The 27,992-nt window shown below is 38.1% G+C and overlaps 1 protein-coding gene across 2 annotated transcripts; it reads right to left on the minus strand.

Annotated features, from left to right (window-relative positions):
* Window positions 1-1,906: 1,906 nt before the first annotated feature.
* Nfu1 (NFU1 iron-sulfur cluster scaffold) lies at window positions 1,907-27,759 on the minus strand. Of its 2 annotated transcripts, XM_042683115.1 has the most exons (9): window positions 27,670-27,759; window positions 25,005-25,097; window positions 24,844-24,851; window positions 20,412-20,547; window positions 17,246-17,312; window positions 14,271-14,385; window positions 11,808-11,868; window positions 5,170-5,344; window positions 1,907-2,324 (listed from the first exon to the last, which is right to left on the minus strand). In XM_042683115.1, the coding sequence occupies exons 1-9, from the start codon at window positions 27,735-27,737 to the stop codon at window positions 2,280-2,282; spliced, it is 768 nt and encodes a 255-aa protein (XP_042539049.1). In that variant the 5' UTR covers window positions 27,738-27,759; the 3' UTR covers window positions 1,907-2,279. The 2 variants fall into 2 exon arrangements, with proteins under 2 accessions (XP_042539049.1, XP_042539048.1); XM_042683114.1 differs by lacking the exon at window positions 24,844-24,851 and having other exon boundaries at window positions 24,997-25,097.
* Between the last annotated feature and the right edge of the window lie 233 nt (window positions 27,760-27,992).

Genomic DNA, 27,992 nt, shown 5'->3' on the forward strand with positions numbered 1-27,992 from the left:
TGCTGGCTTTTGAAGACTTAGCTACAGCACTAGATAGGGCACAATTCCTTTCAAGGCTGGGGAGAGGATATCCTGAATGCTCTATGTGCTCTGAATCAGTGCCCAATATATGATACTTTCTCCACAATATTCACAGTCTGTGAAGGAGGGTAGTTCTTTTAAGAGGTGGCAATACTATTATCCTAGTGACCCACTAGCAAAATCATGGCTTCCTAGGATCTCATACTCCTCTGGCCTGGAGTTCCAAAGGGAGGAAACATTAAAAGACCTAACAATTACTCCACTGAACTAGGTCAGACTGCCTCCTGGCCACTTTTGAGATTTTTTTTTATGTCTCTATAAAGGCAAAGAAGGAAGTTATTGTGTTGGACAGCATGAATGATCCTGATTACAATGGGGAAATTGGACTTCTACTTCACAATGAAGATAGGTAACAATGTGTCTGGATTACAAGACATTTCTTTATATTAATGTCCTCTATGATGGAAAACAGTCCAGTTCAGGAAGGACCATCGATAGTTCAGACCCTTCAAGGATGATGGTTCAGGTTGCCTGACCAGGTAAGAATGACAGTTGAGTTGCTTACTGAAGGCAAAGCAAATACAGGATGTGGAATGAAAGGAGACAATGATAAATACCAGTCGAAAGCATGTGGCGACTTACAGAAAAGAAGACTATAACTGTCATCCATCCTCCCCATTTTAAATGTTTGTATTTATATGAATGTATATATACACATATATAGTCAAGTATTCTGTTCCTTCCTCTTAGATGTAATTTAGGCTATACTATATATTAGTGCTGAAGTTTGGTTAACTTTACATCATAGTACGTAGGTTACAAAATATCAAAGAGAAGAGTAAACATCACCCAAGGACTTTGCATTCTCTTGGGGGGGGGGGGAAGAATTTTTTGTACACAGGATAGACTTCCTTTTTTCTTTTGGTCGAGCATGGGGCTTGAACTCTGGGCTTGGGCGCTGTCCCTGCACTCTTCAGCTCAAAGCAAGTGGTCTACCACTTGAGCCACAGTATCACTTCCGGTTTTCTAGTGGTTTATTGGAGATAAGAGTCTCACAGGGGCTGGGAAGGTGGCTCAGTGGTAGAGCGCATGCCTTGCAAGCATGAGGCCCTGGGTTCGATTCCTCAGCACCACATAAACAGAAAAAGCCGGAAGTGGCACTGTGGCTCCAGTGGTAGAGCGCTAGCCTTGAGCTGAAGAGTTTGAGGGACAGCGCCCAGACCCCAGAGTTCAGGCCCCATGACCGGCAAAAAAAAAAAAAAAAAGTCTCACAGAGTTTCCTGCCGGCTGGCTTTGAACCGCAATCCTCAAATCTAAGCCTCCTGAGTAGTTAGGATTCCAAGTGTGAGCCACCAGCGCCTGGCTTATTTTTAATTTTTTAACTTCTTTTTTTTTATTCAACTATACCAAGGTTTGAATTCAGGACCTCATACTTTCTCAGATTGCTCGTTTGTTTGGCTAGGTCTCAACCATTTGAGCCATACCTCCAGCTGGCTTTTTGTTTGTTATTTTGGAGATGGAATATATCTTTTCTGGTTGGGCAGGCTTTGAACCACAATCTTTAGATCCCAGCTTCCTGAGTAGCTAGGATTACAGATGTGAGCTATCTGGCCTACCTTTCTTGTGGAGTGGGAATGCCAGTCCTAGAGGTTGAACTCAGGACCTGGGTGCTCTATCACTCGAGCCACATCACTACTTCTGGTTTTCTGATGGTTAACTGGAGTTAAGAGTCTCATGGACTTTCCTGCCCAGGCTAACTTCAAACTGTAATCCTCAGACCTCAGCCTCCTGAGTAGCTACGATTATAGGCATGAGTCACCAGCATCTGGCTCTACCTTTTTTTTTTTTTAACAAGTGGAAAATAACTAAACTTGTTATAGACAGCTCACACAACAAAAGCATTCTCCCTATTTATTCTGTACAAAAAAAGCAAATAAATTAGGTGGGAGAAAATTATTTTCAAACTGTTTCATATAAGTATGCAAAGAAGGCAGCAAGAGAAATGATGAACAAAAATAAAAATATCCCTGGAAAAAATCCACGTGTACAGATGACTCAGAAGTTATAAATAACTCATGTGGTAAAGCAAAATATAATATTTATATATCATTCTCTGAGGACAGGGCATATTTTATTAATCCTCAAGTTCCTTAGCATATGATATTTTTTGTTTTTTACCTTAGCATATTATTAACAAAAGCCTGTTATTTGTTATCAGTAAGTTCAACTGCTGTGCCACCAAAAAGATCCAGATTATTTTAAGACGAGTTTGCTTCTTTTTCATCTGACTCATCATCCATTACCTAAAGTAATAAAATAAAGAGAATTTAAGAATTAGGAAAAGGATTGGAAAGTCTTAATATTAATTACCTGCTTGAAGAAGTCTACAACAATGCTTGGCAATCAAATAAAAATCAATCTATCAACAGTTCCTAAGTACAATTCACAATCATAACTTGGTATCCTAAGTAAAAACAAATGCATAGAGAACTGATCTCTCTTCTGTGTCTCAAAAGAGGCTAACACAGAGGCTTTCAGTAGCAGAGTCCCAAGTCTCAGCTGGGTAAAGAAGACTATAAATAATTCACTGTTACTATGTAGTCATAAAACTGAAGTAACTTTGTATATTGTTTCTAAAGCAGCTTCATTATATTATAGTATATGCTACTTGAATATATTCTGTAGAGCTAAGCTAAACTATTACTGTAAAAGTATTACAAAAATACGTCTCTTAAAAAAAAAGAAAAACCCAGAATACCATACTATTAACTACTTACTTTAGTATCATTCAGATAAAAAATGACTGACTCTTAAAAGTGTGAAGACTCAAGGAAGAAAAATACTAATGAATACTTAAAGAAAAAAATGAAAAGGTTAATCTTTCCATAAGTAAAAGTATATCCAGATAAGAAAGAGCAATACCTCTGGAAACGAGAAAAGTTATCAAGGGTGCGACTGTGAGGGAGGAAGGAAACCGGCTGAAATACAGATCACGTATGGAGATGTAACAGTGAACCCTGCTCCCTCCTATGTAAGTGATAGAATTCAATTTTTTTAAAAAAATCATACAAATTTATGAATGCTTTTTCTCCTCACCATACCTACTACATTTTAATGGCAATTTATGTTTATAATCAGTTAAGTTAAAATCAAAATGCATCACTCCCTCTGGACAAGTGAATAAAAATGTTTCTTCTTTTTTACTGTATGAAAGTATCAATGAGTACAATTTTTTTTAAAGAGTCCCATAATGGATAATGAAACAAAAAATATGTTTTAAAAAATGTCTAGATGAGCCACACATGATAGCAAAGAAGTCTTAGCACTTGGAGGCTGAGATACAGAATTATTTTGAGCCCAGGAGTTCTGGACCAGCCTGGGCAACACAGCAAAATTCCATCTCAAAAACAAAACAAAACAGAAAACAACCAACAAATATTAACCAAATTCTAAGTGAATTTGGTTCTGCTCTGAGACAATCAATGAAAAAAATAATTCTCTCATAGTTTTTCTTTTATGTTGAATATAAGTGAACATGTACTTCCAAGGAATATTGTGTATTCAATCTAAGCAATATCTGATTTATAAAATTATAAATCACCAGGCTCCAGTGGCTCACACCTGTAATCCTAGCTACTCAGGAGACTGAGATCTGAGGATTGTGGTTCAAAGCCAGCCTGGGCAAGAAAACCTGTGAGACTCTTATCTCCAATTAACCACCAGAAAACTGTAAGTAGCACTGTGGCTCAAGTGGTAGAGAACTTGCCTTGAGCTGAAGAGCTCAGGGACAGCACCCAGGCCCAGAGTTCCAGAGTTCAAACCCCACAAATGACAGAGAAAAAAAATTATAAATTGACTCCTATTTTAGGGAATTATTCCTAAATTTGGAATAAGATTTTGATATTTTTTTTTGTACTGGGGCTTGAATTCCTTGTGCTCTCACTTGGATTTTTTGCTCAAGGCTGAGGCTCTACAACTTGAGTCACATCTCCACTTCCAGTTTTTGCTGGTTAAAGACAAGTGTCTCACAGACTTTTCTGCCATGGTTGGCTTCAAACTGTGACCCTCAGATCTTCCTGAGTAGTTAGGTATACAGGTGGGAGCCAAAAACACAAGCTTCTGATACTCACTTCATACAAATATGTAAAGGACATTTGGAAAACAAGGCTAGTTTTGCAGAGAAATACAAAGACCTGGATATGATTTCTAGTCTTCTCAAGGGTTAGACCTGAACACCACTGACAGAGACACACAAAAAGAAGCTTGGGCTAAAGTAGGGTTTCATTTCAAATGGAAGGCTGATGAGAACTTTAAAAGAGAGGTTAGTGTACATGGGGCCAAAAGGACAGATTTCAGTACTGCTACTCAGAATTGGTTCTCAGAGAAGCTGGGAGGAGATGCCCTCTTGTAAGGACACAGATATATCTAAAGTGTTTTCTCAGGTTTCTAATCTCCACATAATCTTCCCCTCCCTGATAACTTCTCTCCAGAAGGCCAAGCTTCTTGGCTAAGAATCACTACCATGAGAGACACTACACTAAGAAAATGTTGTACTGTGCTATCTATATTCCTCAGGCCTGTTCAGACCAAAAAAAAAATCAAATATGCTATAGATAGAGTTCCCTATCACAAAGTTCTGTTTCACAGTACAACAAAGGATGATTCCTGCATTGGCTCCTTGCTGGTTAAAATAAGAAGGGTTTAGGGATATGGAACATACAGCATCTGTGAGGCTCAACGTAAGAGCCTGAAAAAAAGGGAGAGAAATAGACACAGGGAGAGAATAATGTGGAGAAATGAGCTCTTCCACTTTGAAAGACTTCTAAATTCCACCTCAACTGGATGATGTTTTGAATCCCTTTTTCATAATTTCTCTGCTGTAATCAGAACAACAGTGTTTCTGAGTCTCCGTTACCTTATGTAAAAAGTAGGGATGTCTTAGTTAATACACCGTGTTATTAGGAGATTAAATGTAGTAATATATGTAAAAATGCCTGGCACATATCTGTTGCTTCTAAATACTAAAGTTAGTTTAAAAAAAATAAGAAGGCTTCAAGTCTGATAACAACTGAAACACAAAGATCTTGCCTTGGTAAAAAAGTTGGGTCATATTTTTTTCATGTTTATACAAACATAATATTGGCATACCTGTTCGACACCTTCTACTTCTGGAATATAAAACTGTAGCATGTTCTGAATCCCATTTTTCAAAGTAATGATTGAACTGGGGCAGCTGGTACAAGAACCTTGAAGTTTCAACTGTACTATGCCATCTTCAAAGCCTTTATAAATTACATCTCCTCCATCTTCCTGAACAGTCGGCCTGGGGCCACAGAATATTTGTCACACATTTAAAACAACAGAAGTTTAAATTTTAATATAGCTCAGAGTTTGGGATTTTTTTTTCTTTTGTCAGTGCTATTGAGGTTTGAGCCCAGGCCTTTTGCTTGCTAGGGAAGCATTCTACCAACTGGGTCATATCCTCAGCAATTTGCTGAGGATCTTTTTTTTCTTTTTTCTTTTTTTTTTTTTTGCCAGTCCTGGGGCTTGACCTCAGGGGCTCAGTGCTGTCCCTGAGCCTCTTTGTGCACAGGGTTAGCACTCTACCACTTGACCATCACTTCTGGCTTTTTTTTTTTTTTTTTGAGTAGTTTATTAGAGATAAGAGTTTCACAGACTTTCCTGTCTGGACTGGCTTCAAACCAAGACCAAGATCCTCAGATCTCAGCCTGCTGAGTAAGAAGTATTACAGGCATAAGCCACCGGTGCCTGGTGAGTTTCACATTTTTACTCAGGACCAGCCTTGGACCTTGGTCCTACACACCTTCTCATAGGGCTTATAGCTGTGTCTCACCATGCCTGGCTTGTTGGTTGAGATGAGGTCTTGCTATTTGCCTGGGCTTGCCTTGAACCTTAATCCCCAGATTTCAGTTCAAGTATCTGGGATTATAGACATATGTTACCATGTCTCCCTTTGTCTTAATCATTCCCTTGTTGATATAACTACCATCCTGATTTCTATGGCCAATGCTTAGCTTTGTCTACTCTTCAATTTATAATTTACAAAGACAAATTCTATATCTAAATCAAAGTGTATTCACTGTTTTGTATCTGGGTTCTTCTTCTCTTAAATCATCCAATCTCACTGCTGCATAATACTCCACTAAGTTAATATGCCATAATTTATTATCCATTCTACTATTGATAGATACTTGAATTAGTATTACTAGATAACTAATTTCTGGCTTTTACAAATAGCTAAATAGCCATGAAGATTTTTTTTTTTTTTTGCCAGTCCTAGGGCTTGAACTCAGGGCCTGGGCACTGCCCTTAAGCTTCTTTTGCTCAAAGCTAACACTCTACCACTTGAGCTACAGCACTTTTTTGGTTTATGTGGTACTGAGGAATCAAAGCCAGGACTTCATGTATGCTAGGCAAGCACTCCACCACTAAGCCACATTCTCACACCACAATTAAGATTCTTGTTAATGTCTTCACTACTTGGAAAATGCTTGAGAACAAAACTGTTGAGTCAAGAGTGTGAATGCACATACAAGATGCAGGGGACCGGAATCACATACAGTGAAAACAGGGGTTATCACCACATAAGCAGAAAAAAAAGCCGGAAGTGGCGCTGTGGCTCAAGTGGTAGAGTGCTAGCCTTGAGCTGAAGAGCTGAGGGACAGCACCCAGGCCCAGAGTTCAGGCCCCACAACTGGACCGGGAAAAAAAAAAAAAAACAAAAACGGGTTATACCATGGGGGAAGAACATACTTAAGAAACAAACAAAAAAAAAATCACATGGTACATTATAAATACATTAAAAACAACAGCAAGGATAAAACCACTTGTGTCCCTATCTTGGGGTTCATTTCACTTAAGCATCATCTTATATGGTCATATGTACATAGCTTTTGACCTTTTGTGCTTGTCCTAGAAATATGCTAGTTATTGCAAATAAGGGAAACCATAGGACCTATGTTTCTTTGGGTCTGGCTTTCTTCACTTCCAAGTCTTTCCATTTCCTAACAAATGGGGCAATGTCATTCTTTCTGATGGAGGCATAGAATTCCACTCTGTGTGTGTGTGTGGTCTTTCCATTTCCTAACAAATGGGGCAATGTCATTCTTTCTGATGGAGGCATAGAATTCCTGTGTGTGTGTGTGTGTGTGTGTGTGTGTGTGTGTGTGTGTGTGTGTGTGTGTGTGTGTGTGTGTGTGTGAAAATACTGTACAGAGAGGTTACAATTACATGGGCAAGAATGAGTATGACCTTTGGTATGACCTTGTTTGTGATCATTTGGGTAAATGCCCGAAAGTGGGATTGCTGGGTCATAGGGAAGCTCTATGTGGAGTCTTTTGAGGAATCTCCATACTGCTTTCCAAAGTGGTTGAACAAGTTTACATTCCCACCAACAAGCAGTAGGGATCCCTTTTGGCCACATCCCCTCCAGCATCTGTTGTTATTAGAGTTCTTGATTATAGCCATTCTAACTGGGGTGAGGTGGAATCTCAATGTTGTCTTGATTTGCATTTCTTTTATGGCTAGAGAGGTTGAGCATTTCTTCATGTGTCTGTTGGCCATTCTTATTTCCTCTTCATCTTGTATATACATTTTTCTAATTTGGGGAAGGGAAGGGAAATAACAAAATGCTGAAACAAGGATACAGGTTGACCCATTGTAACAATCAGATGTACAAGACACTATGTTGAAAACTAACTTTACAACTTGGGGGGGGCGGAGTTGGGGAGTAACAAGGGAAGGGATGGTAGGAGAAAAACAAAGGAGGAGGTAACAATGCTCAACAGAAAATGTACTCATTACCCTACTCATGTAACTGTAACCCCTCTGTACAGTATTTTTTACAATAAAAAATATATAAAAAAGAAAAAAAAACATGAAATACATATATTAAGTAAATGTATTTGACTTACAATAAAAATTTCTGTGTAGAAAAAAAAGTGTGAATGCATGCAGATTTAGTAAACAATGCCAGATATTTTTCCAGAGTTATATATACTTGCATTCCCACAACAGTAAAGAAGTTTCAGTTGCTCTGCATCCTCACTAATCCCTGGTGGTGTCAATCTTTGTGATTTTAAACATTCTAGTGGCTTTGTAATGATTGAGGCTGATCCCTTTTTTATTATGCTTAGTGGCATCTGATTATCGTCTTTTATAAAATACTTGTTGGTCCAGTCTGTATCTGTATTTTTTTTAATTTGTAGTTCCTTACACATTCTACATATACAATAAAATCTACTGTTTCATCTTGTACCATAAGTAGTATCCTTTGATGACAAGAAAGTCCTGCTGACAAGAAAGTCACTGGGCACTGGTGACTCACACCTGTAATCCTAGCTGCTCAGAAGGCTGAGATTTGTGGATTGCAGTTCAAAGCCAGCCTAGGCAGGAAAGTTGATGATTAAACACCAGGAAACTAGAAGTAGTGTGTAGAGTAGCGTTGAGTGAAAGAGCTCAAAGATAGAGCCCAGGCCCTGAGTTCAAGCCCCACGACCACTACCACCACTACCACCACCAACAACAAAAAGATCTCTGTATCTGTAATACTATCTTTAGCTGTAAGGTACATGTTTTTATACCTTCATAGCTTTCTTTTAATTCATTCTTCAATTAATATACATTTCTCCATCTTTTTATTCTCAACCTGTGACCTTTGATTTAAAGTGCATACTCCTAAGTAGCACATTCATGTTTTTCACATTTAGTCTTACAACCTTATTTTTTGTTGACAACCAACATACTGTTAAATGCAACTATCAAGATATTTGCGGTTCTATTACCATCTTATCATTTGTTTCTTGCCTTTATTATTTTGCATCAATCGAGTATTTTTTAGTATTTAATTTCCCCCCCTACATAGTTATTTGTTATAGAATCTTTTACTAGTTACTGCTTACAGAATATTGAATTGTTTTCCTAGATTCTAAGACCTTAAAACACTTACATTCCCCACATTTTATATTTAGGTCATGTTATTTTAATTCTAGGTATATTTCAAACCCTACAGGGCACTATTAGATCCCTTTTGTCATATACTATGTCTCTTATGTTTTTTTCCCTGAATTTCCTATTCTCTCTTCTCTGTGTGCTTCAACCTGGATATTTTCTACTGACCTATATTCTGGTATACAAATCCATTCCTCAGCTGTAACTAATTTGATGTTAAAATAATTAAATGAGTATTTAAGTTATTTTACTTTTAGCTCAAGAATTATTATTTTTCTTACAGATTCCAGTTCTCTGATGAAATTCTTCATCTTTTCATCTATTTTCTTGAATATTTTAGTCATAGTTATCTTAAAGACCAGTATGATAGTTCTAATATATAGGTTATCTATGGATCCAGTTCTCTGATGAAATTCTTCATCTTTTCATCTATTTTCTTGAATATTTTAGTCATAGTTATCTTAAAGACCAGTATGATAGTTCTAATATATAGGTTATCTATGGATCTGTTTCATTTTCTTTTATTCTAATTTCAATATATGACATAACTTTTTTACTAAATAATGGACTCTATGGAAAAAAATAAAGTGATTCAGCACTATATTACATCAGATAGGATTTTTCCTATCTTCTATCAACAGATCATCTGTTCTATTTTATTTATTTTTTGCAGTACTGGGTTATGAACCCGGGGCTTCCCATTTTCTAAACAGATAATTATCACTATCCTTTTTCTTTGCACTGATTATTTTTGAGAGAGGATCTCACTTCCATCCAGGCACCTGCCTGGACCATGATCTACCTATTTTAGGCTTCCTGTAATAGCTGCAATGACAGCTACAAACTATGTACCCAGCTTCCTCCACTGAGATAAAGTCTGGTGAACTTTTCTGTATAGGCTAACCTAGACCATCAGTCCTCACAATCTCAACTTCCTATAAAGGTAAAAGACAGGCACACACCATGCAGCTTTGAGTTGAAAAGAGTACTTTTCTGCCTGAGCTGGTTTTGAACTTTGAGCCTCTCATTCTTAGACTTCCAAGTAGCTAGGATTATAGGCATGAACCAGAGCAATCTATTCTTGAATTAAGCAGCTCTATTAGCTTAGTTATTTCTACTTTATTCCATTTCAAGGATATAGTTCTCCCAGAAGTCCAACCAAGAGTCTAGTTGTTTCTTGAGGTCCAACCTCCTTGACACAGCCTAAACTCCAATTTTTGTCCCTAGCACAATAAAACTGCCAAAAGTCTGTTCGGCTTTCCAGTTGCTGCTTGTTTGACTTATCTCTTCCCCTACACAGCTAAGAATAAGTAAATGCACTCCCATAATGAAGAATCTGAGGGTTAGGTTTACTTCCTTTCTTTTAAGCTAATTACTTTTAGTTGATAAAATTATTGATGTATATATTTATTTAAAATGCACACATGATATTTTACAATATATACACTATAGAATGGTATATAGCTCAAGAGCTTACAATGTATCTTCATTAGTCACCCTCTACATCATTCTCCCTTATCTCCCTCTCTACTACATAGTTAGCATGTTTTGTGGTAAAAACATTAAAAAACATACTCTTGGTGATTTTCTAGAATATAATATTGTTACTAACTATGTAAATTTACCCTCTTAATTTCCCTGCTCTCTGGGATCTTAGTCTTACTAACCAAGACTGCATTAGTAACCCAGAATTTAAATTTTCTTCCCATCTAAACAAACTTTCAGAAAGCTTAAGTTTCTTTGATTCTTCGCTGCTATACTCTGCCCAGCTTTTTATATCCTGACATTATACCAACAATCAGAAAATGCTGAAGGAAGGTTTCACTGGGTTTCCCTTCTCACCAGATCTTTGTACGTCAACGCTAGGTGGCTTTGACAGCTTATCTAAAGCCTTTAAACAATTTATCTGAAAAAATATGGACTAGTGGTCTACTGTAAGCAAAATCATAGTCTACTATTCTTTACTTCCTGAAACTTAAATCTTTACAGCCAATTGCCTGAAATGTAGGTAGTCTTCTCTTCACAATTTTCTCCAAATTAAGATATTTTTAATTTTCTAAGAAAAATTTAAAGCCCTTTTATCTTTCTAAAAAAGTTAATACTATCAGGCACCAGTAACCCATGCCTAGCTATTCAGGAGATTGAGATCTAGAGGATCAAAATTAGATGCCAGCCCAAACAGAAAACTTTGCTAGATACCATCTCCTAAGCAACTAGCAAAAAGTAGGGATAGAAGCATGGCTCATGTGATAGAATGCAAGCTAAGGAAGTTGCTGGCTTCCCCAGTACTGCCAATATAACAATGCCAAATCAATACTGTAAAGGAAATTTATCCTTGACTATGGGTATTTTAATTGTTGTATTTTGTCTTGTACAGAGCTAAGAACTGAACATGTGTTTCTGTCACTAAGCTACACCACAAACCTGTTATCTTTTTTTTTCTCTCCCAGTGGTGGTGGCAATGAATTCTGGGCTTTATTTGCTAGGCAGGTGCTCTACCATAGAGCTACATCCTAGCCCTGTCATCTTCATGTTTTTCCTTTGTGAATGGTTACAGGGGTTTGAACACAAAGCTTTGGCTTGCTAGCCAGGTGTTCTATCACTCAGGCCGCATTTCTAGCAGGTGTATTATATTTTTGGATGAATACAAAAATTACATACTGTAAATTCAATTTTTGTAGTTACTTATTGTGGCTTATATTAATTTGTGCTTATTTTGGCACTCTACTATAACTTCATGGACAAGTAAGAGTACATTGCTATAATGAAAACTGCCTATGCAGCATCTGATTTGGGGTAGAGAGAGGAGTACATACCGTATTCTAGTATCCAACAATTCCTTAATCATTGCAACAACTTCATCATCTTCTTCAGAACCTAGAAACAATCACAAACAATAGTAGAAATTTTGTATTCATACAACTATTAAAACAGGATAATTCTTTTTTTTTTTCAGGTAAGGGTAGGTTTATTCATCGTTCTGGCTGGCACCAGGCCATCTTGGTCCTCCACACGGTGGAGAAAGGCCTGGGAAAGAGAGAGAACTGGGAAAGAGAGAAAAAGAGAGAGTTGGGGAAAAGAGCTAAGAGAGAGCTAGAAAAGAGAGAAAATAGCTAGAAAAGAGAAGAGCTAGAAAAGAGCTAGAAAAAAGCAGAGAGAGAAAACAGGATAATTCTTGACTTCATTATTCATTAAAAACATAGAATCAAACAACATGTAAGTTGGAAATACGTCATAGTTTGGGGACAACATGATTCTCTAAAGAAAACGTAAGAAATACTGATCCACTGAACATTTAGTAATGAAGTTGAGCATATTTAAGTACTTATCACATCAGAGCTTGAGAGTTTTAGCACATCTATAAATTTTGCTCGTTTTCAAGGACTAAAAAATAGTACAGGGCACTGGTGGCTCACACCTGTGAATCATGATCTGAGGATCATGATTCTAAGCCAGTCCTGACAGACAAATTAGAATTACATAGCAAGTCTGAGGCCAACCTGAGCTGTAGAGTGAAACCCCTGTCTCAAAAACAAAAAGAACAAAAGGAGTTAGGGGTTTGGATCAGTAGTAAAGTACACACTGAGCATGCATGAGTCCTGGTTATCAGGACCCAAAAATAGAGAGAAAGAAAGGGAAGTGGGAAGCAGACCAGAGGGAAGAAAAGAATACTAAGTAATGACAAAAGAAATTGAAACTTAGCCTGGTACTGGTGTCTCACACCTGTAATCCTAGCTACTCAGGAGGCTGAGATTTGAGGATCAAGGTTCAAAGCCAGCCCAGACAGGAAAGTCCATGAACACAAAACATGGAAATGAGGCTGTGGCTCAAGTGGCAGAATAATAGTGTTTAGCATAAAAAAAGCTCAGGGACAATGCTCAGGCCCTGAGTTCCTAGGATTGGCACATACACATACATACACACAAAGAAAATGTACTCTTTACCTGACTTATGTAACTGTGACCTCTCTATATAACCCTTATAACAATAAAAGTAATTATTTTTTAAAAACCCAGCAATTCTTATATACTGCTGATGTAAACGTCAATTAGCATTTATGATACAATAACCACTTCTAGGAGCATATTCTACAAAAGCATTCCACATATTTTACACATATACAAAAGACTTGCATAAGAACATCCCCTGCATCAGTCTTTTTAATAGAAATCAATACAAGTGACCAACTGGAACACAAGTAAAAGGAACAAACTACCTGTAGTTTATTCATATAATAGAATATCATTCACCAATTGAAATGAACTAAAACTATATTTTTAATGGATGTATTTCAAAGAAATCACACTGTAATGATAAAGTAATAGTATAACACAAGTTATTCAAAGGTTAAGAACAAACATGAGAAGATGGCATAGTGGCATGTGTCTATAATCCCAGAATTTGGGACTATAGAAAAAAAACCAGTACTGTATATTCCCTTCAGACTTAAATGCATAGTAAAGTATAACAAGAAGTTCACACATCTCTGTAAATACAAAGGGAAAATAAGAGTATTTGTATTATCATTAATATTTTATTTCAAAATGGATCTAAAAACTGGTGCTAGTGACTCACACCTGTAATTCTAGCTACTCAGGAGACTGAGATCTAAGGATCTTAGTTCGAGGCCAGCCCAGACAGGAAAGTCCATGAGGCTCTTATCTCCAGTTAACTACCCCAAAACTGGAAGTGTAGCTCAAAGTGGTAGAATGCTAGCCTTAAACACAAAAGCTCAGAGACAGTGCCCACGTCCTGAGTTCAAGCCCTATGACCAACCAGAAAAAAGTAAAAAAGGATCTAAAGCAACTATGGCAAAAAATGAGCATTTGTCTGATCAACAACCCACACATGCACACATATATACACATACACACATATACACAGAGTTAATATCTGTTAAAAGTAAATGGAGGACAAACTAATGATCATTACATTATTTCTTTCATGTACAAAGACTTTGTAACTGAGGGCTAGGGACTTAGCTCAGTAATAGAGAGCTTGTCAAACTATGTTCAAGACCCTGGGTTTATCCCAAACACCACAGGAAAAATAATTCATAATGGAAAGTTTTACCTTTGTGCAATCATCAAATTTACATTAAAATTTTTCAAAAAGCATAAATAAAACCATACATGTATTTACCCTTTCTGATATTGGCACCAAAGCCAAACATATCAAATGATAAAAATCTGTTTTCCTATCACTTCTACAATCAAGACAAATGTGAACAAAGTAGAAAAGTCTGGCAAAAGATAAATATTAATTACTCAACACATTACCTGCTTCTCCTGCAGGTGTTTCCTCAGTAACCAGGGGTAACCCAGATGCAAAGAAGTCCATAATTGTTGCATAAATATCTGGCTTCAGTAAATTCCAGTCTATTTCTTCATTTTCCTACAAACATATAAAGGGAAATGCTGTATTTCAAACCCAGGGCAAAGACAAATTCAGAATACCACTGTGAACCTTCCAAGCACATTTCCTATATAGACTTTACAACAGCACCCATTTCTACAAAATATGTGGCTCTACTTCAGAGTCACATATCGAGTTAAAAGACACAATGGAACAGCCTGCTATGTATTCACTCATCAAACTTTTATCAAGTGTGTTGTATGTACCATGCCTTATACAGGCAAGAATTATTAAAATATTAAAAGATACTATATGATGCAGAGAATTAAAATATTGAACAGATTCTCTATCTTTTTTGTGCATGTGTGTCAGTTATGGTGCCTGAATTCTGGGTATGGACTGGCACTGATTCTTCCTGCAGGATGGTCAGGAATGACACCATAGCAGTTAATTGCATTTCCACATTGGCAACATGCAGGACCTCTCTGACTTTTGGCAAGACTCTCTGAGGTGCAGTGGGGTTGTCACATCAAAACTGGAAGATTTGCAATCACACTTGTTCCTTGGATATCTTGACCAGCACTGAAATAGGCCTTTCAGTATCACTGAGTTCTTCATCAACTATCAATTTCTTCTGGTTTCTTGAGGCCCTGGCAGACAGACCTCTCGATGATGGTAAGCTCCTGCAAGTCCTGCCTCATCTCTTCAGCTCAATAGCGCCTTACCACTTGAGCCACAGTGCCACTTCTGGCTTTTTCAGCTTATGTGGAGCTGAGGAGTCAAACCCAAGGCCTCAGGCATTCAAGGCAAGCACTATACCACTGAGCTACCTTCCCAGCCCAGAGTCTCTATTTTTAAAGACAGAGATAAAGAGATTCTCTCATTCTTTTAACAAAAATAAGTTAGAACTACTTAAGCAAATACACAGGCCATTCCACAGCTATGAGTTCAATTTATATTATATTCCATAAAAAATGTTGAAACAAATTCAAAGATGCTGTGGAATAATGGCCACTCTGCTAGAAAAAAAGATTCCATAAAATTGTTTGATCTATATCCTTAGACAACATTTTTTCCATAAATAAAAAGATCATTAGTAAATACCTAAATAATACCAATGTCTTCAAAATAAAAAAATATAACATGTTTTGTCCTTTTTTCTGCTAATACCAAGGTTTGAATCCAGGGCTTCATACTTGGCTCAGCTAGCTCTACCACACAAGCTATACCTCCAAGCTCAGTTCTTGCTGGTTACTTTGATGTCTCATGGACTTTTCTGCCTTGAAAGGCTTTGAATCTCAATCCTCTGGATCTCAGCCTCTTGAGTAACAAAGATTACAAGTGTGAGCCATCAGCACATGGATTATTCTTTATTTTATTTAAGGAAACTTCTTTTTTGAGAAAATAGAAATATAGTCTAGATTTAAGATGCTATTAGCTAGAATCTCACTTAAAATACTATTCAAAACTGACTCAATGTGGATAAAGGGATTCTTTTTGTCATGAACTTAGAACCAAGCAATAAACAAAAGGTTTAAGAAGCAGGCACTGCTATGGACATAGCATGAAACTACTAATATGTCTAGTATTTAGGAAAATAAATGTATATTAAATTCAGGGCCTCATGTTTGCTAGGCTAACATGATCCACTTAGCCATGCCCCAGCTTGGTTTTTCACTGGTTATTTTTAGGATAGGGTCTTAATTCCTGCCCAGGGACAGGCCTGAGCTGTAATCTGCCAATCTTTAGATTTCTTAGAATCACGGTATATGCCGCTATGTCCAACTACCCTCCAGAAGATAGAGACCATCACATTCTCTGCCAAGACTGGCCTAGAACTGATACTCAGATCTCAGTCTCTCATTTAGTTAAAATTGCAGGCCTGAGTCCCCAGTGCCCAGCTTGTTTTGTTTTGCTTAGAGAAAGGGTTTGCTACATACCCTAGGATGGCCTCAAAGTTGTGATGCCCCTGCCTCACCCTTCCATGTGCTGGAACTACATGCTTGTACCATCATGCCCCGCACAGGTAATGTTTTAATGAATTATTTGACAACTGGAATAGAATTCTACCTCAACAAATAGAATTATCTCAATAAATAGAGAGAAAGAGAGAAATAAAAACTAAAATATAACAAAGATTGGGTAGAAATCTATCCATTGGTTACAATGGTAATGGCTGAGGGTCAGTCAACCCATATCTGCTCACCATAACCTTTCATTTGAGGAAAAGAATTAGAAGCAAAAAATTTAATTCAGGAAATTCTGTATCATTGTCTCCTTCAAAAAATGACTTTTTATGCCAACTATGTAATAATCATTATTTTAGGAGACAATCTTTATCTTCATGGAGTTTTCATTCTAGTGTAGGAAGGAAAGACAGGTAACAAAATAACAAATATTAAGTGGTTAAATGTAATAAAGAAAACAAATTCACTCCTGTAGGGAGTATTGTTTTATGATAGCCAAGAAAGGGCTTTCTGAGAATTCAGAACAATTAACACTTTAAGCAACAAGTAAAGACACTTGAAATAACGCTTGGAAACTGAATTCTAGCCCTGCCAAGGTTGAGTGTTGTCTCACTGTTGGCTAGTCGTATAATCTTGGACACTGCATGTGACTTGCTGTGGCTCAAGGATTTTTTTTTTCTGAAAAATGAAGCATTCAGAGTGTAGTTAGGTCTGGGTGCTAATTAATTTCAACTTAAAATTTTTCTTAAATGATTGACTTTAGAAAAGACAATCTGATTTTTAAAATTTTGTATGTGTTAAAGACAATAGGAATGGGAATTCTATACTAGGCACAATGGTGAAAAAAAAGAATGAAGATTCTGGGAAAGGGCACTGGACTACAAAAAAGCTATAAATACTTCAAGTCTTATTTTCTATGATTCTCTATATACCTTTGTGACAGTGATGAAATCTGGTCCAAAGAACACACTTTTTACTCCTTCGATTCTAAATAACTGCCTGTGAATACAGAAAATGTTTTATATGAAAAATTTCAAACATATAGAAAAGTAGCAATAAAAGTAAAAGAACCTCTTCCATCTACCTATCACCAGCTAATACACTCATGGCCAGTTTTGTTTCATCTTCTTATCCATCAATCCCACTTCTAGGTACTGACTCAAGAGAAATGAAAATATATGCTCCACAAAGACTTGTACATGAATATTCATACAGTTTTACTTCTAACAGCTCCCCCAAACCCTGAAAATGTTCATCAACTAGTGAATGAATAAAACAATTGTGGTACATGCAAAAAATGTAGTAGGACTTGATAATAAAGAGATGAGTTACTTAGATACAAACAAAAGGATGACTGTCAAAAGCCTTCCTAAAGATAGAATACTACGTATTTATTCATTTACTCAGTCATTCATTCACTCAGCAAATATTTGGACATTTTTGAATAACAAGCTGTGTCTGAAGCATTAGCAAAACAATGATAAGGGAGACAGATAGCCTTCTTTTCAGGAGCTTACATTTGGCTTGCAGATGATTCTTTTTATTTTTGTCGGTCGTGTGGCCTGAACTCTGGGCCTGGGCACTCACTGTCCCTCAGCTCTTCAGCTCAAGGCTTGCATCCTACCACTTAAGCCACAGCGCCACTTCTGGCTTTTTCTGCTTACATGGTGCTGAGGAATTGAACCCAGGGCCTCATGCATGTGAGGCAAGCACTCTACCACTGAACCAACTTCCTATTTTCAGACCATTACCAACTATACTACAATAAACTTCCTTATACATCTATGTGTACATGTGTGACTATTCTGCAAGACAGTGTTCCTAAACTCTAGCATATAGTTGCAAAAATCAATAATGTAGTCATTGGAATTTTATTATTTTATTTAAAATAATTACTTAAAAATAATTCTGAACATTATAAGACAAAAAGGAGATATAAAAATTCATTTCAAAGCCAAGTGCAGGTGGTTCATGCCAATAATCCTAGCTACTTAGGACGCTGAGACCTGAGGATCATGGTTCAAAGCCAGCCCGGGCAGAAAACTCCATGAAACTCTTATCTCCATTAAACCATCAGAAAAGTGGAAGTGGAGCTGTGCTCAAGTGGTAGAGTGCTAGCCTTGAGCTAAAGAGCTGAGGGACAGCGCTCAGGCCCAGAGTTCAAGCCCCACGGCTGACCAAAAAAAAAAAAAAAAATTCATTTCACTAGGTGCTAGTGGCTCATGTCTATAATACTAGCAACTTAGGAGGCTGAGACCTGAGGGTTATCGTTCAAAGCCAGCCTGGGCAGGAAGGTCCATGAGACTCTTATCTTCAATTAACCAGTAGAAAACTGGAAGTGGTGCTGTGCTCCAAGGGGAAGAGCACTCGCCTTGAGCAAAAGACCTCAGGGACAGCATCCTGGCACTGATTTCAAACCCCATGATGACAAAAATGTATTTCCTCTACATGTTTCACACACATGCATTTCATTACCATGTAAAACATTTCATATTATAGTTAGTGTCAAAAAGTGTGAAAAAATAAATGCACTAAGATATATTTTGGGAAGCTGATGTTTAAGTCAAAGGAAATATACATATTTAATAACTAGAAAGTTTAAAATCTATTTCTGTGACTTGTCTCTAGTTCTTCTAAATGAGATATACAAAATTGCTGTATAGAAATCTGTATAAAAGGGCTGGGAAGGTGGCTCAGTGGTAGAGCGCTTGCCTTGCATGCATGAGGCCCTGGGTTCGATTCCTCAGCACCACATAAGCAAAAAGAAAAAAGCCAGAAGAGGCGCTGTGGCTCAAGTGGTAGAGCGCTAGCCTTGAGCTGAAGAGCTGAGGGACAGCGCCCAGGCCCAGAGTTCAGGCCCTACGACCGGACCCAAAAAAAAAAAAAAAAAAAAAAGAAATCTGTATAAAAATAGTAATCTCAGGGTTTTTTTTTTTGTTTTTTTGTTTTTGTTTTTTTGTCGGTTGTGGGGCTTGAACTCTGGGCTTCCGGGCTGTCCTTGTGCTCTTCAGCTCAAGGGGAACACTCTACCATTTGAGCTTACAGCACCACATCCGGTTTTTCTAGTGGTTAGTTGTAGATAAGAGTCTCATGGAAACGCCACTTCCGGCTTTTTTTTTTTTCTGCTTATGTGGTGCTGAAGAATCGAACCCAGGGCCTTGAGCATGCAAGGCAAATGCTCTACCACTGAGCCACCTTCCCAGCCCAGTAATCTCACAATATCTTTAGCAATCAGTATTAGGATAAAGTGACAAAATATTTCAATTAGGGTTGGAAGTAGAATTGAGTTGTTGAATGGGTGGTTAGCATCACAAAAAGAAAAATATTTAGTTGATGTTATTTGACTCTAATATTACTTTTTATAAATGATTCCTGTGGCTACTGACTCAACAGATGTGCATTTTAAAAATTTATCACTTGTGCTTTCTTATTTCTGACATACATTTAAACTTGTCTTTCGTGAATTTAAAAACTATTCAATTGACAAATTTTTAAAAAATTATGCCATAGTTGATGATTTTAATAGTTTATAGTTCTGAGTGAAATATTTGGCACTTATAAAATGAATTGAGCAAAATTTTCTTGTTTGTAACCATCAGATTTATAAAGAGAACATAAAATTTATCATGAACACATAAAAGGCAGGAGCTCTACCACTGAAAAGTTTTCTTTTTTTTTTTTTTGGTCGGTCGTGGGGCTTGAACTCTGGGCCTGGGTGCTGTCCCTCAGCTCTTCAGCTCAAGGGGAGCGCTCTACCACTTGAGCTACAGCGCCACTTCCGGTTTTCTGGTGGTTTATTGGAGATAGGAGTCTCACGGTCTCTACTGCCCAGGCTGGCTTTGAACCGCAATCCTCAGATCTCAGCCTCCTGAGTAGCTAGGATTACAGGCGTGAGCTACCAGTGCCCGGCACGAGAAAAGTTTTCTAACATCAAGTCTTACTGTTCTTTTATCTCATAACTGAAAAGAAAATAAAGTATGTAATATGCTGAAATCAATGCAGTGTCACATAAAATTGCAATAGGTAAATAAGGCTGTCTTAACATCAACATCAATTGTTTATGTTTTTCAGTAAAAGCCAAAACAAACAGTAATATACCTAGCCAGAGGGGAGCAAAATGCTGCAGCTGGTGAGGGAAAATCCATTGTCCTTGTCTCAAGAACTGGTTTTCCTGGTATAAACTTTAAACTGTTGGGATTTGGGGTATCTTGTGTTTGAATAAACATGTGCCGCACTAAAAAAGAAAAAGAAGGATGTTGTTATGCTAGGAAAAAAAAATAAAGAGGAGCTAACAAGTTTATAGACTATGAAGTACTCATTTTTCAGGGAACCAAAAGAAAAAGAGAACCCCAAAAAGCTTTGTTTTCCAAGCTGAGAAAATAAGCAGTAGTTAAAACAAGAAAGAAATACATCTATATTTAAGATAGCTGCACTGGATTTTATACTAATATGATGATCACTTAGAAAATTTTATTATTCACCAGATTTCAGCAATATTTTACTCTTACTCTTAAATAGGATATTACTCTTAAGTAAACTTATCACAATTCAGAAGTCATATAAATCTGTTTTGCAGTTTGGAACCAATGGCTATCATAGTACTAATTATAGATTTCTATCATTATGATACTAATATAATACAATGTCATAGTCACTTCTTTCCAAAATGCTACCATTTTTTAAAAAAACAATAAGCTCAACAATTTATAACTGTAATAACATTTGTTTATGATATGCCAGATACATAGGCAAGTGTTTAAAATGCATGTATGCTTTATTTTTGGAATTTCCCTATGTAATCAACTACACTTTAAACCCACTGTTTATTTCTAACAACATTACTTTGAAAAATAAATTTGTTAAACAAATAAATAAATGAAAAGTAAAATGAATGTATGCGTTTAACAACCCTATTAAAAAGTTACTATTGGCCTGGGAATGTGGCCTAGTGGGAGAGTGTTTGCCTACTGTACATGAATCCCTGGGTTGGATTCCTCAGTACCACATAAACAGAAAAAGCCAGAAGTAGCAGTATGGTTCAAGTAGTAGAGTAGTAGAGCAAATAAAGCTCAAGGACAGTGCCCAGGACCTGAGTTCAAGCCCCACAACTGGCAAAAAAAAAAAAAAAAAAGTGAAAAAGAAAAAGTTACTAGCAACTCAGGAGGTGGAGATCTGAGGATCGTAGTTCAAAGCCAGCCTAGTCAGGAAAGTCCATGAGACTCTTATCTCCAAATAATCACCAGAAAATTAGAAGTGGCCCTTTGGCTCAAAGTAGTAGACCAATAGCCTTGAGCAAAAGAAGCCTCATGAACAACTAAAAAAAAAAAGGTGACTATTGACCTAGGTATAGAAACACAAATGTGTAGTACCAGCACTAAGGAGACTGAGGCAGAAAGATCATGAGCTCAAGTACAACCTGGTCCACATAGTGAAATCTGGGCAGGAGTCAGGGGAAGAACTATTTTTGCCATTTTGTACCACATAAAGGAAATGAGTTTCAGAGATGTTAAGTAACTTGTCCAATATTACTGTAAGTAACAATATAAAATATCATATAAGTGAACATCTATGTGAATTATTTTCTGAAATATTTAAGAAGTATCTTCATAGACTCATTTTGTGTGTATTTCTTCTAGGACTATGATTATATTTGGAATGAATTCATTAATGCAACAGAGAACAGACAGTATGTTTAATTTACTATCCTGCAGTTATGGAAACTTGCAGAACAAGAGAATAGCATTGGAGTTTTCAGCATTTGAAAACAATAAACATGCTGGTTAAACAAACCTTTATTAGTTAGAAAATAAATCTTAGAGGCACTGTGTCTATTTTTGTTTTTATTTTATCAGCAGTGCTAGGAACCAAACCCAAGGCTTTGTGCATGACAGGTAAGCACTATACTGCTGAAATGTTTCCAGCTTTATCCTTTTTCTCGTGTGTGTGTGTGTGTGTGTGTGTGTGTGTGTGTGTGTGTGTGCGTGCGTGCGTGCATGCATGCGTGTGCGTGTGTGTGTGTGTGTGTGTGTGTTCTAAGGCTTGAACTCAAGGCCTGGGCACTGTCTCAGGGACAGCTGTACCATTTGAGGTGGTTAGAGATGAGAATCTCAGTCTTTCTTGCCTAGGCTGTCTTTGAACCTTTTTCCTCAGATGTTAGCCTTCTGAGTAGCTAGAATTACATTCAGGAACCACCAGGGCCCTATATTATCAATGAGGAAATTAAAGCTCAAATCACTCAGAGTCAGTGAAATGACCAGAACTCAAGTCTGGATAATTTTCTGGTACTGAATCTTAACCAGTGTACTGTTAATCCTTATCAGTTAGTGCTAAGCATCAAAGGAAAATGGGCTTAAGAACAGTCTTCCTATTTTGCCATTATCATCATGCCATATATTTTAGGAGAAACAAAATTCTCAAAAGCAATAGTTTTATTTTTAAATTGAAAGTGATTAAATTTGGCAAAATATATAGTAGGTGGCACATGCTTGGTAAGTGTTTTTACCACTGAGTTATATTCACTGCCTTTCAGTGCTTTTCTTGGCCATTTAGGGAGAAAGTTCTAGCTTGACAGCTGAGAAATAATTTTAAATCATTTTCTGAATGAAGCAGAAATTAAACTACTGTACCTTTTGCTTAAGTTAATGTCCTAATTTGACATCAATTGCTGACATGTTAACCAGAGAAATTGTAAAGAGAGAAAAATAATCAAACTTCAATGTTCAAGCACTTTATTTAAAATATTTATGCCTCCAACTGAGACATTCCTAAGAGAAGCTTACATTATAAGGGAACAATTTTTCAAATGAAATATTAAAGAAAGAAGTAACATCATGGGCTGGGAAGGTGGCTCAGTGGTAGAGTGCTTGTCTTGCATGCATGAGGCCCTAAGTTTGATTCCTCAGCATCACATAAGCAGAAAAAGCTGGAGGTGGTGCTGTGGCTCAAGTGGTAGAGTGTTAGCCTTGAGCTGAAGAGCTGAGGGACAGTGTCCAGGCCCAGAGTTCAGGCCCCATGACAGGCAAAAAAAAAAAAAAAAAATTAACATCACTTTCTATGAATAAAGGATTGCAAAGTTCCTTCAACTGGTTCTGAACCATTTTTTTTTCTTTTTCAGTCTTAACAATTTATTAGCTACCAGTCTCTGCATATATTAGGCACTCTACTAATATTTGAATAATTACATCTGGCTTCACAGTCCACTTGAGGAAAATTATTCTTACACAACGAAATACTTGAAGATAAAAACTATAAATGTGAAAGACAACAACCATATCATTTAAGATCATAAGAGGGCTCAAGGGCTGGGAAGTTGGCTCAGTGGTAGAGTGCTTGCCTTGCATGCATGAGGCCCCTGGGTTCGATTCCTCAGCACCACATAAGCAGAAAAAGCCAGAAGTGGTGCTGTGGCTCAGGCACCGCGACCAAAAAAAAAAAAGCATAAGAGGGCTCAAGTAAAGCCTAGCAAGTGTATGGGTCTGAGTTCAAAATTCTACTACACCTCCCACCCCCTAATGAACATATGTTCTCTACATAATGCCTGAAATAAAATTATGAAAATATGTAACATTACCAGATAACTTTTCTCTTTGCATACTTGACAAGCCATTTTAAAAGACTAAATTGAATAACAAAATCATAATTGGTTTAATTAGGTATTTCAAATAAGACTCCTAGATCTAGCATCCAGAAAAATATTCCTGAAAATGTCTTAAGAGTTAAAACAGGTTGAATCTGATATAAAATATTTTTCTTTTTATGCTTGCTATGACATCCACAACAGATTGGTGGTGCTTAAAATCAGTAACAATATTAAAATTAGCAGGTATTCAATATAAAGCCTGTATATATGACCATATACTTTAGTCTTGCAAAATTTAAGTCTAATTAAAAAGGTCTGACGTGCTGAGTTACTCAATTATACACACCTAAACTCTTTTGTGCAAGGGAATAGGCAAGCATGAAGCATTCTTCTCCTCCAGTGCACAGAAGAGGTAAGATGTTATCCTGATTAAGGGCATGCCCTGAGCCATTGCAGTCAAAACCTGACTATAGCCAAAGGAAGGTGACCATATTAGTGATAAAAAGAGAGACAAATTGAATCATATGCTTATAGCCCATAGCCACATATAGAGGCATTTAAACAGACACACTCTCCCAAGCTTCCCTAATCACATTACAGTGGTTATTCTTCAAAATTGTTTTAAACTTCTATCTTCACACTTATTTCCAATATTAAAAAAATCAAAGACTATCCACAATTCTGCCAACAAATCTACAATAATTGATTTTGACAAAGAAAACTACATTTAAAATCTCAAGGTCTAGATAAAAGCCATAAATTTGATTTTAGAAGTTTTCCTATCAAAATAAGGAAAGCAATAGATTCAAATATGCCTGATTCTTGGAAACAAATTTCATGTATAACTTCTTTCTACAATAGTTTCAATTCAGAAATCACTTGTCAAGCAACTCATGCACCAGGGGATATGTTAAAAGGACTCTTAAATTTCACAGGTTTATTAGATATAACCTGTGCAAATAGTTACAATAGAAAAATAAAACTAAAACACTACATTTTTTTAAATCCCTGAATAAAAAAATCTGCAAATTCATATTTCATAAAAATCCTTGAGACTTCCATTAGTTTCTCAGTCATACTTTGCTCTAAGAGGTGAAACTTTACCTGCATGATGCAAGGCTGGATGTGGTGGGAAAGGGGATCTTTGTACAAACTGATGCAGAGATTGCTTCTTGATGACATATGGATTCATCTTATGACACAGTCTACATTTTGAAACAAATAATAAATGACATCTTAAGAGATCTAATCATTTAAATTCAGTTTCTGCTTTTCATTCATTAAAAAAGGCATGCAAATTTTAAATACAATTAGCAATATAATAAAACCAAATATAGCCAGGCACTGATGGCTCATGCCTGTAATCCTAGATACTCAGAGGCTTAGGTCTGAGGACTGTGGTTCAAAGCCATCTCAGGCAAGAAAGTCTGGGAGACTATTTTCTCCAATTAACCACAGAAAAGACTAGAAGTAGTGGTGTGGCTCAGGTACTAGAGTGCCAGCATTAAGTGAAAAAAAAGCTAGGAACAGCACCCAGGCTCTAGTTCAAGCCTTAGTGCTGGGAAGAAGAATAAGGAGGAGGAGGAGGAGGAAGAGGGAGAGGGAGGAGGAGGGGGAGGAAGAAGAGGAGGAGGGGGAGGGGGAGAGGAGGAAGAAGGAGGAGGGAAGGAAGAAGAAGGAGGAGGAGGGAGGAGGAGGAGGAGGAGGAAGAAGGAAAAGGAGGAGAAGGAGGGGAAGGAGGAGGAGGAGGAGGAGAAGGAGAACAGAAAAAAAAAATAAGAAAAGAAAAATTATAGACCTGACTTTGTTTTCATTTTTCAACCACATTATTTCCATACACATTATTATTTTGGCAAATAATGCCAAAATTTCAAAAACAGATAAATATCAAAGGGAGACTCATATTCTCAATTACAGGAGATATAATTATATAACATCCAAGTGACGAAAGTACTACTACGCAAAGTACTACTGTAGAGTATAAAATAAAATGTGACTTTAATAGTGAAAAAAAACTAAGAACTGGGGCTGGGAAGGTGGCTCAGTGGTAGAGCGCTTGCCTTGCATGCATGAGGGCTGGGTTCAATTCCTCTGCACCATATAAGCAGAAAAAGCCAGAAGTGGTGCTGTGGCTCAAGTGGTAGAGCACTCGCCTTGAGCTGAAGAGCTGAGGGACAGTGCCCAAGCCCAGAGTTCAGGCCCCACAACTGGACCCCCCAAAAAAACCAAAACAAAAAACAAAAAAAAACCACGAAGAACTGTGATATAATCTACTGTAATAATTAACTTAAAATATTGCTATGCATTACAACTATGAAATCATAGGAGAATTTTAAGCACAGGAGACATTTTTGTGATCACACACAATTACTTCAAAACTTATTTTTCTCTGCTTTTCACCTAAAACGTAACAAACAAGCTGTGTCACATTTCTCTTACAAAACCAAATTCTGGTATTCATAAAGGAAAAAGTAGGCATCAAGTAAATGGAATACAGATGACCTACCACTCTTCCCATCTTTGGTGATCTTTAAGTGTCATTTGTAGGTAAAGACTATGGGATGTTGTGAGCCTGTAACTTAAGTGAATTTCTTTAGATGTTACTGGATAGAGCTGGCACCAAGGATTCAGAACAAAAGAATTAGCATTAATAACATTGTGGGAAAATTCTAAATGAGGAATCAAGGAATCTGTGAAGCCACTTGAAATTATCTACACTTCAGGAGCACCATTAACACCAAATATTCGAATACTCAAACTCTAATACTCTAACTCCCTGTTAGGCGTTTTTTGTTTTTTGGTTTTTTTTCTTCCGGTCGTGGGGCCTGAACTCTGGGCCTGGACGCTGCCCCTCAGTCTTCTGCTCAAGGCTAGCGCTCTACCACTTGAGCCACAGCACCACTTCCAGCTTTTTTGCTTATGTGATGCTGAGGAATCGAACCCAGGGCCTCATGCATGCAAGGCAAACACAAGACCTTGTGAGGCATTATTCTGAAGAAATAAAATGACAGTCTAACACCTGCAATGTTGACAGACCTGTTGGGGAAACCTAAAGAAAAGGGGCAAAGGTGGGGCTGGGAAGGTGGCTCAATGGTAGAGTGCTTGCCTTGCATGCATGAGGCCCTGGATTCAATTCCTCTGTACCACCTAAGCAGAAAATGCTGGAAAGTGGCATTGTGGTTCAAGTGGTACAGTGCTAGCCTTGAGCTGAAGAGCTGAGGGCCAGGGCTCAGGCCCAGAGTTCAGGCCTCACATGCCCCACAGGCGAGGGGGGGTGGGGGCGCAAACGTGGGGCAAAGGTGGGCCAAAGTGCAGAGGGGGCCGAAGCAGGGTGGTGCTGGCAAAGTCAAGCTTGTCGATTGTCCTCATAGTTCCAACACTCTGGAAATGTGTGACCCTGGCCTTGTCACGTCTTCTTTCCAGACCTCGGTAAGGCACTGATTTTTGTTTAAAGGACTTAGGGAACCAATGCACGTGCTGACCAGCGAGGGGATACTGACTTTAAAGCCAGCTCGGTCCCTTCTCTGAAGGTGGGGCCCGCAGGGCTCCGGGGTGCCCCTCGCGGGGTACCCGATCCGGCCAGAGCTCGGGCGGCCTGGTCACACCAGCCCACAGCCGCCCACCTGCGGGCGGACGCCAGGCCACAGGGGCAGGCCTGGGCCTCCATCAAACGCACGACCCTAACCCCTTGAGAAGAGGCAGCGAGACGGCGAACGCTCCGCCGGAGACGCCCAGCGGGAGCCCTATTCGGGGTCCCCGGAACGGGCCGTCACCTACCGCCAGCGCAGCCCGGCGGCAGTAGCCGCAGCTCTCCAGGCCCGGCGGGTGACCACCGCCGCCATCATCTTAGTCTGGGTGCGCAGTCGCAGACAGATCTCCTGCGTCGCGAAAGGCGTGCGCCGGCGCAGAACGGGCGAGGAAAAGCGCGCCCTAGAGGCGGCGGGTAGCGCTGCAGGGGAGGATCGAGACTTGGAGGGCGGGGCGGGGTGGAGGTCGCTGCAGTAGCTGCGATTTGGAATCCACCCAGATGCCCCTCCGTGGATGAATGGATCAAGAAAATGTGGTATATATACACAATGGAATTCTATGCCTCCATCAGA

Source organism: Dipodomys spectabilis, unplaced genomic scaffold (genome assembly GCF_019054845.1).
Source record: "Dipodomys spectabilis isolate Male_0828 unplaced genomic scaffold, ASM1905484v1 ptg000079l, whole genome shotgun sequence".
Lineage (NCBI taxonomy): Eukaryota > Metazoa > Chordata > Mammalia > Rodentia > Heteromyidae > Dipodomys > Dipodomys spectabilis.

Bases quoted from the DNA above. Each gene is read 5' to 3' on its own strand.
- Nfu1 (XM_042683115.1), bottom strand. From the start codon at position 27,737: ATGATGGCGGCGGTGGTCACCCGCCGGGCCTGGAGAGCTGCGGCTACT. The intron at 14,386-17,245 runs GTATATAGAGAA...ATATGTTTGTAG, and splicing joins ATTTCATCACTGTCACAAAG to GAAAATGAAGAAATAGACTG. The intron at 11,869-14,270 runs GTAATGTGTTGA...GATTGTTTCTAG, and splicing joins AACACCTGCAGGAGAAGCAG to GTTCTGAAGAAGATGATGAA.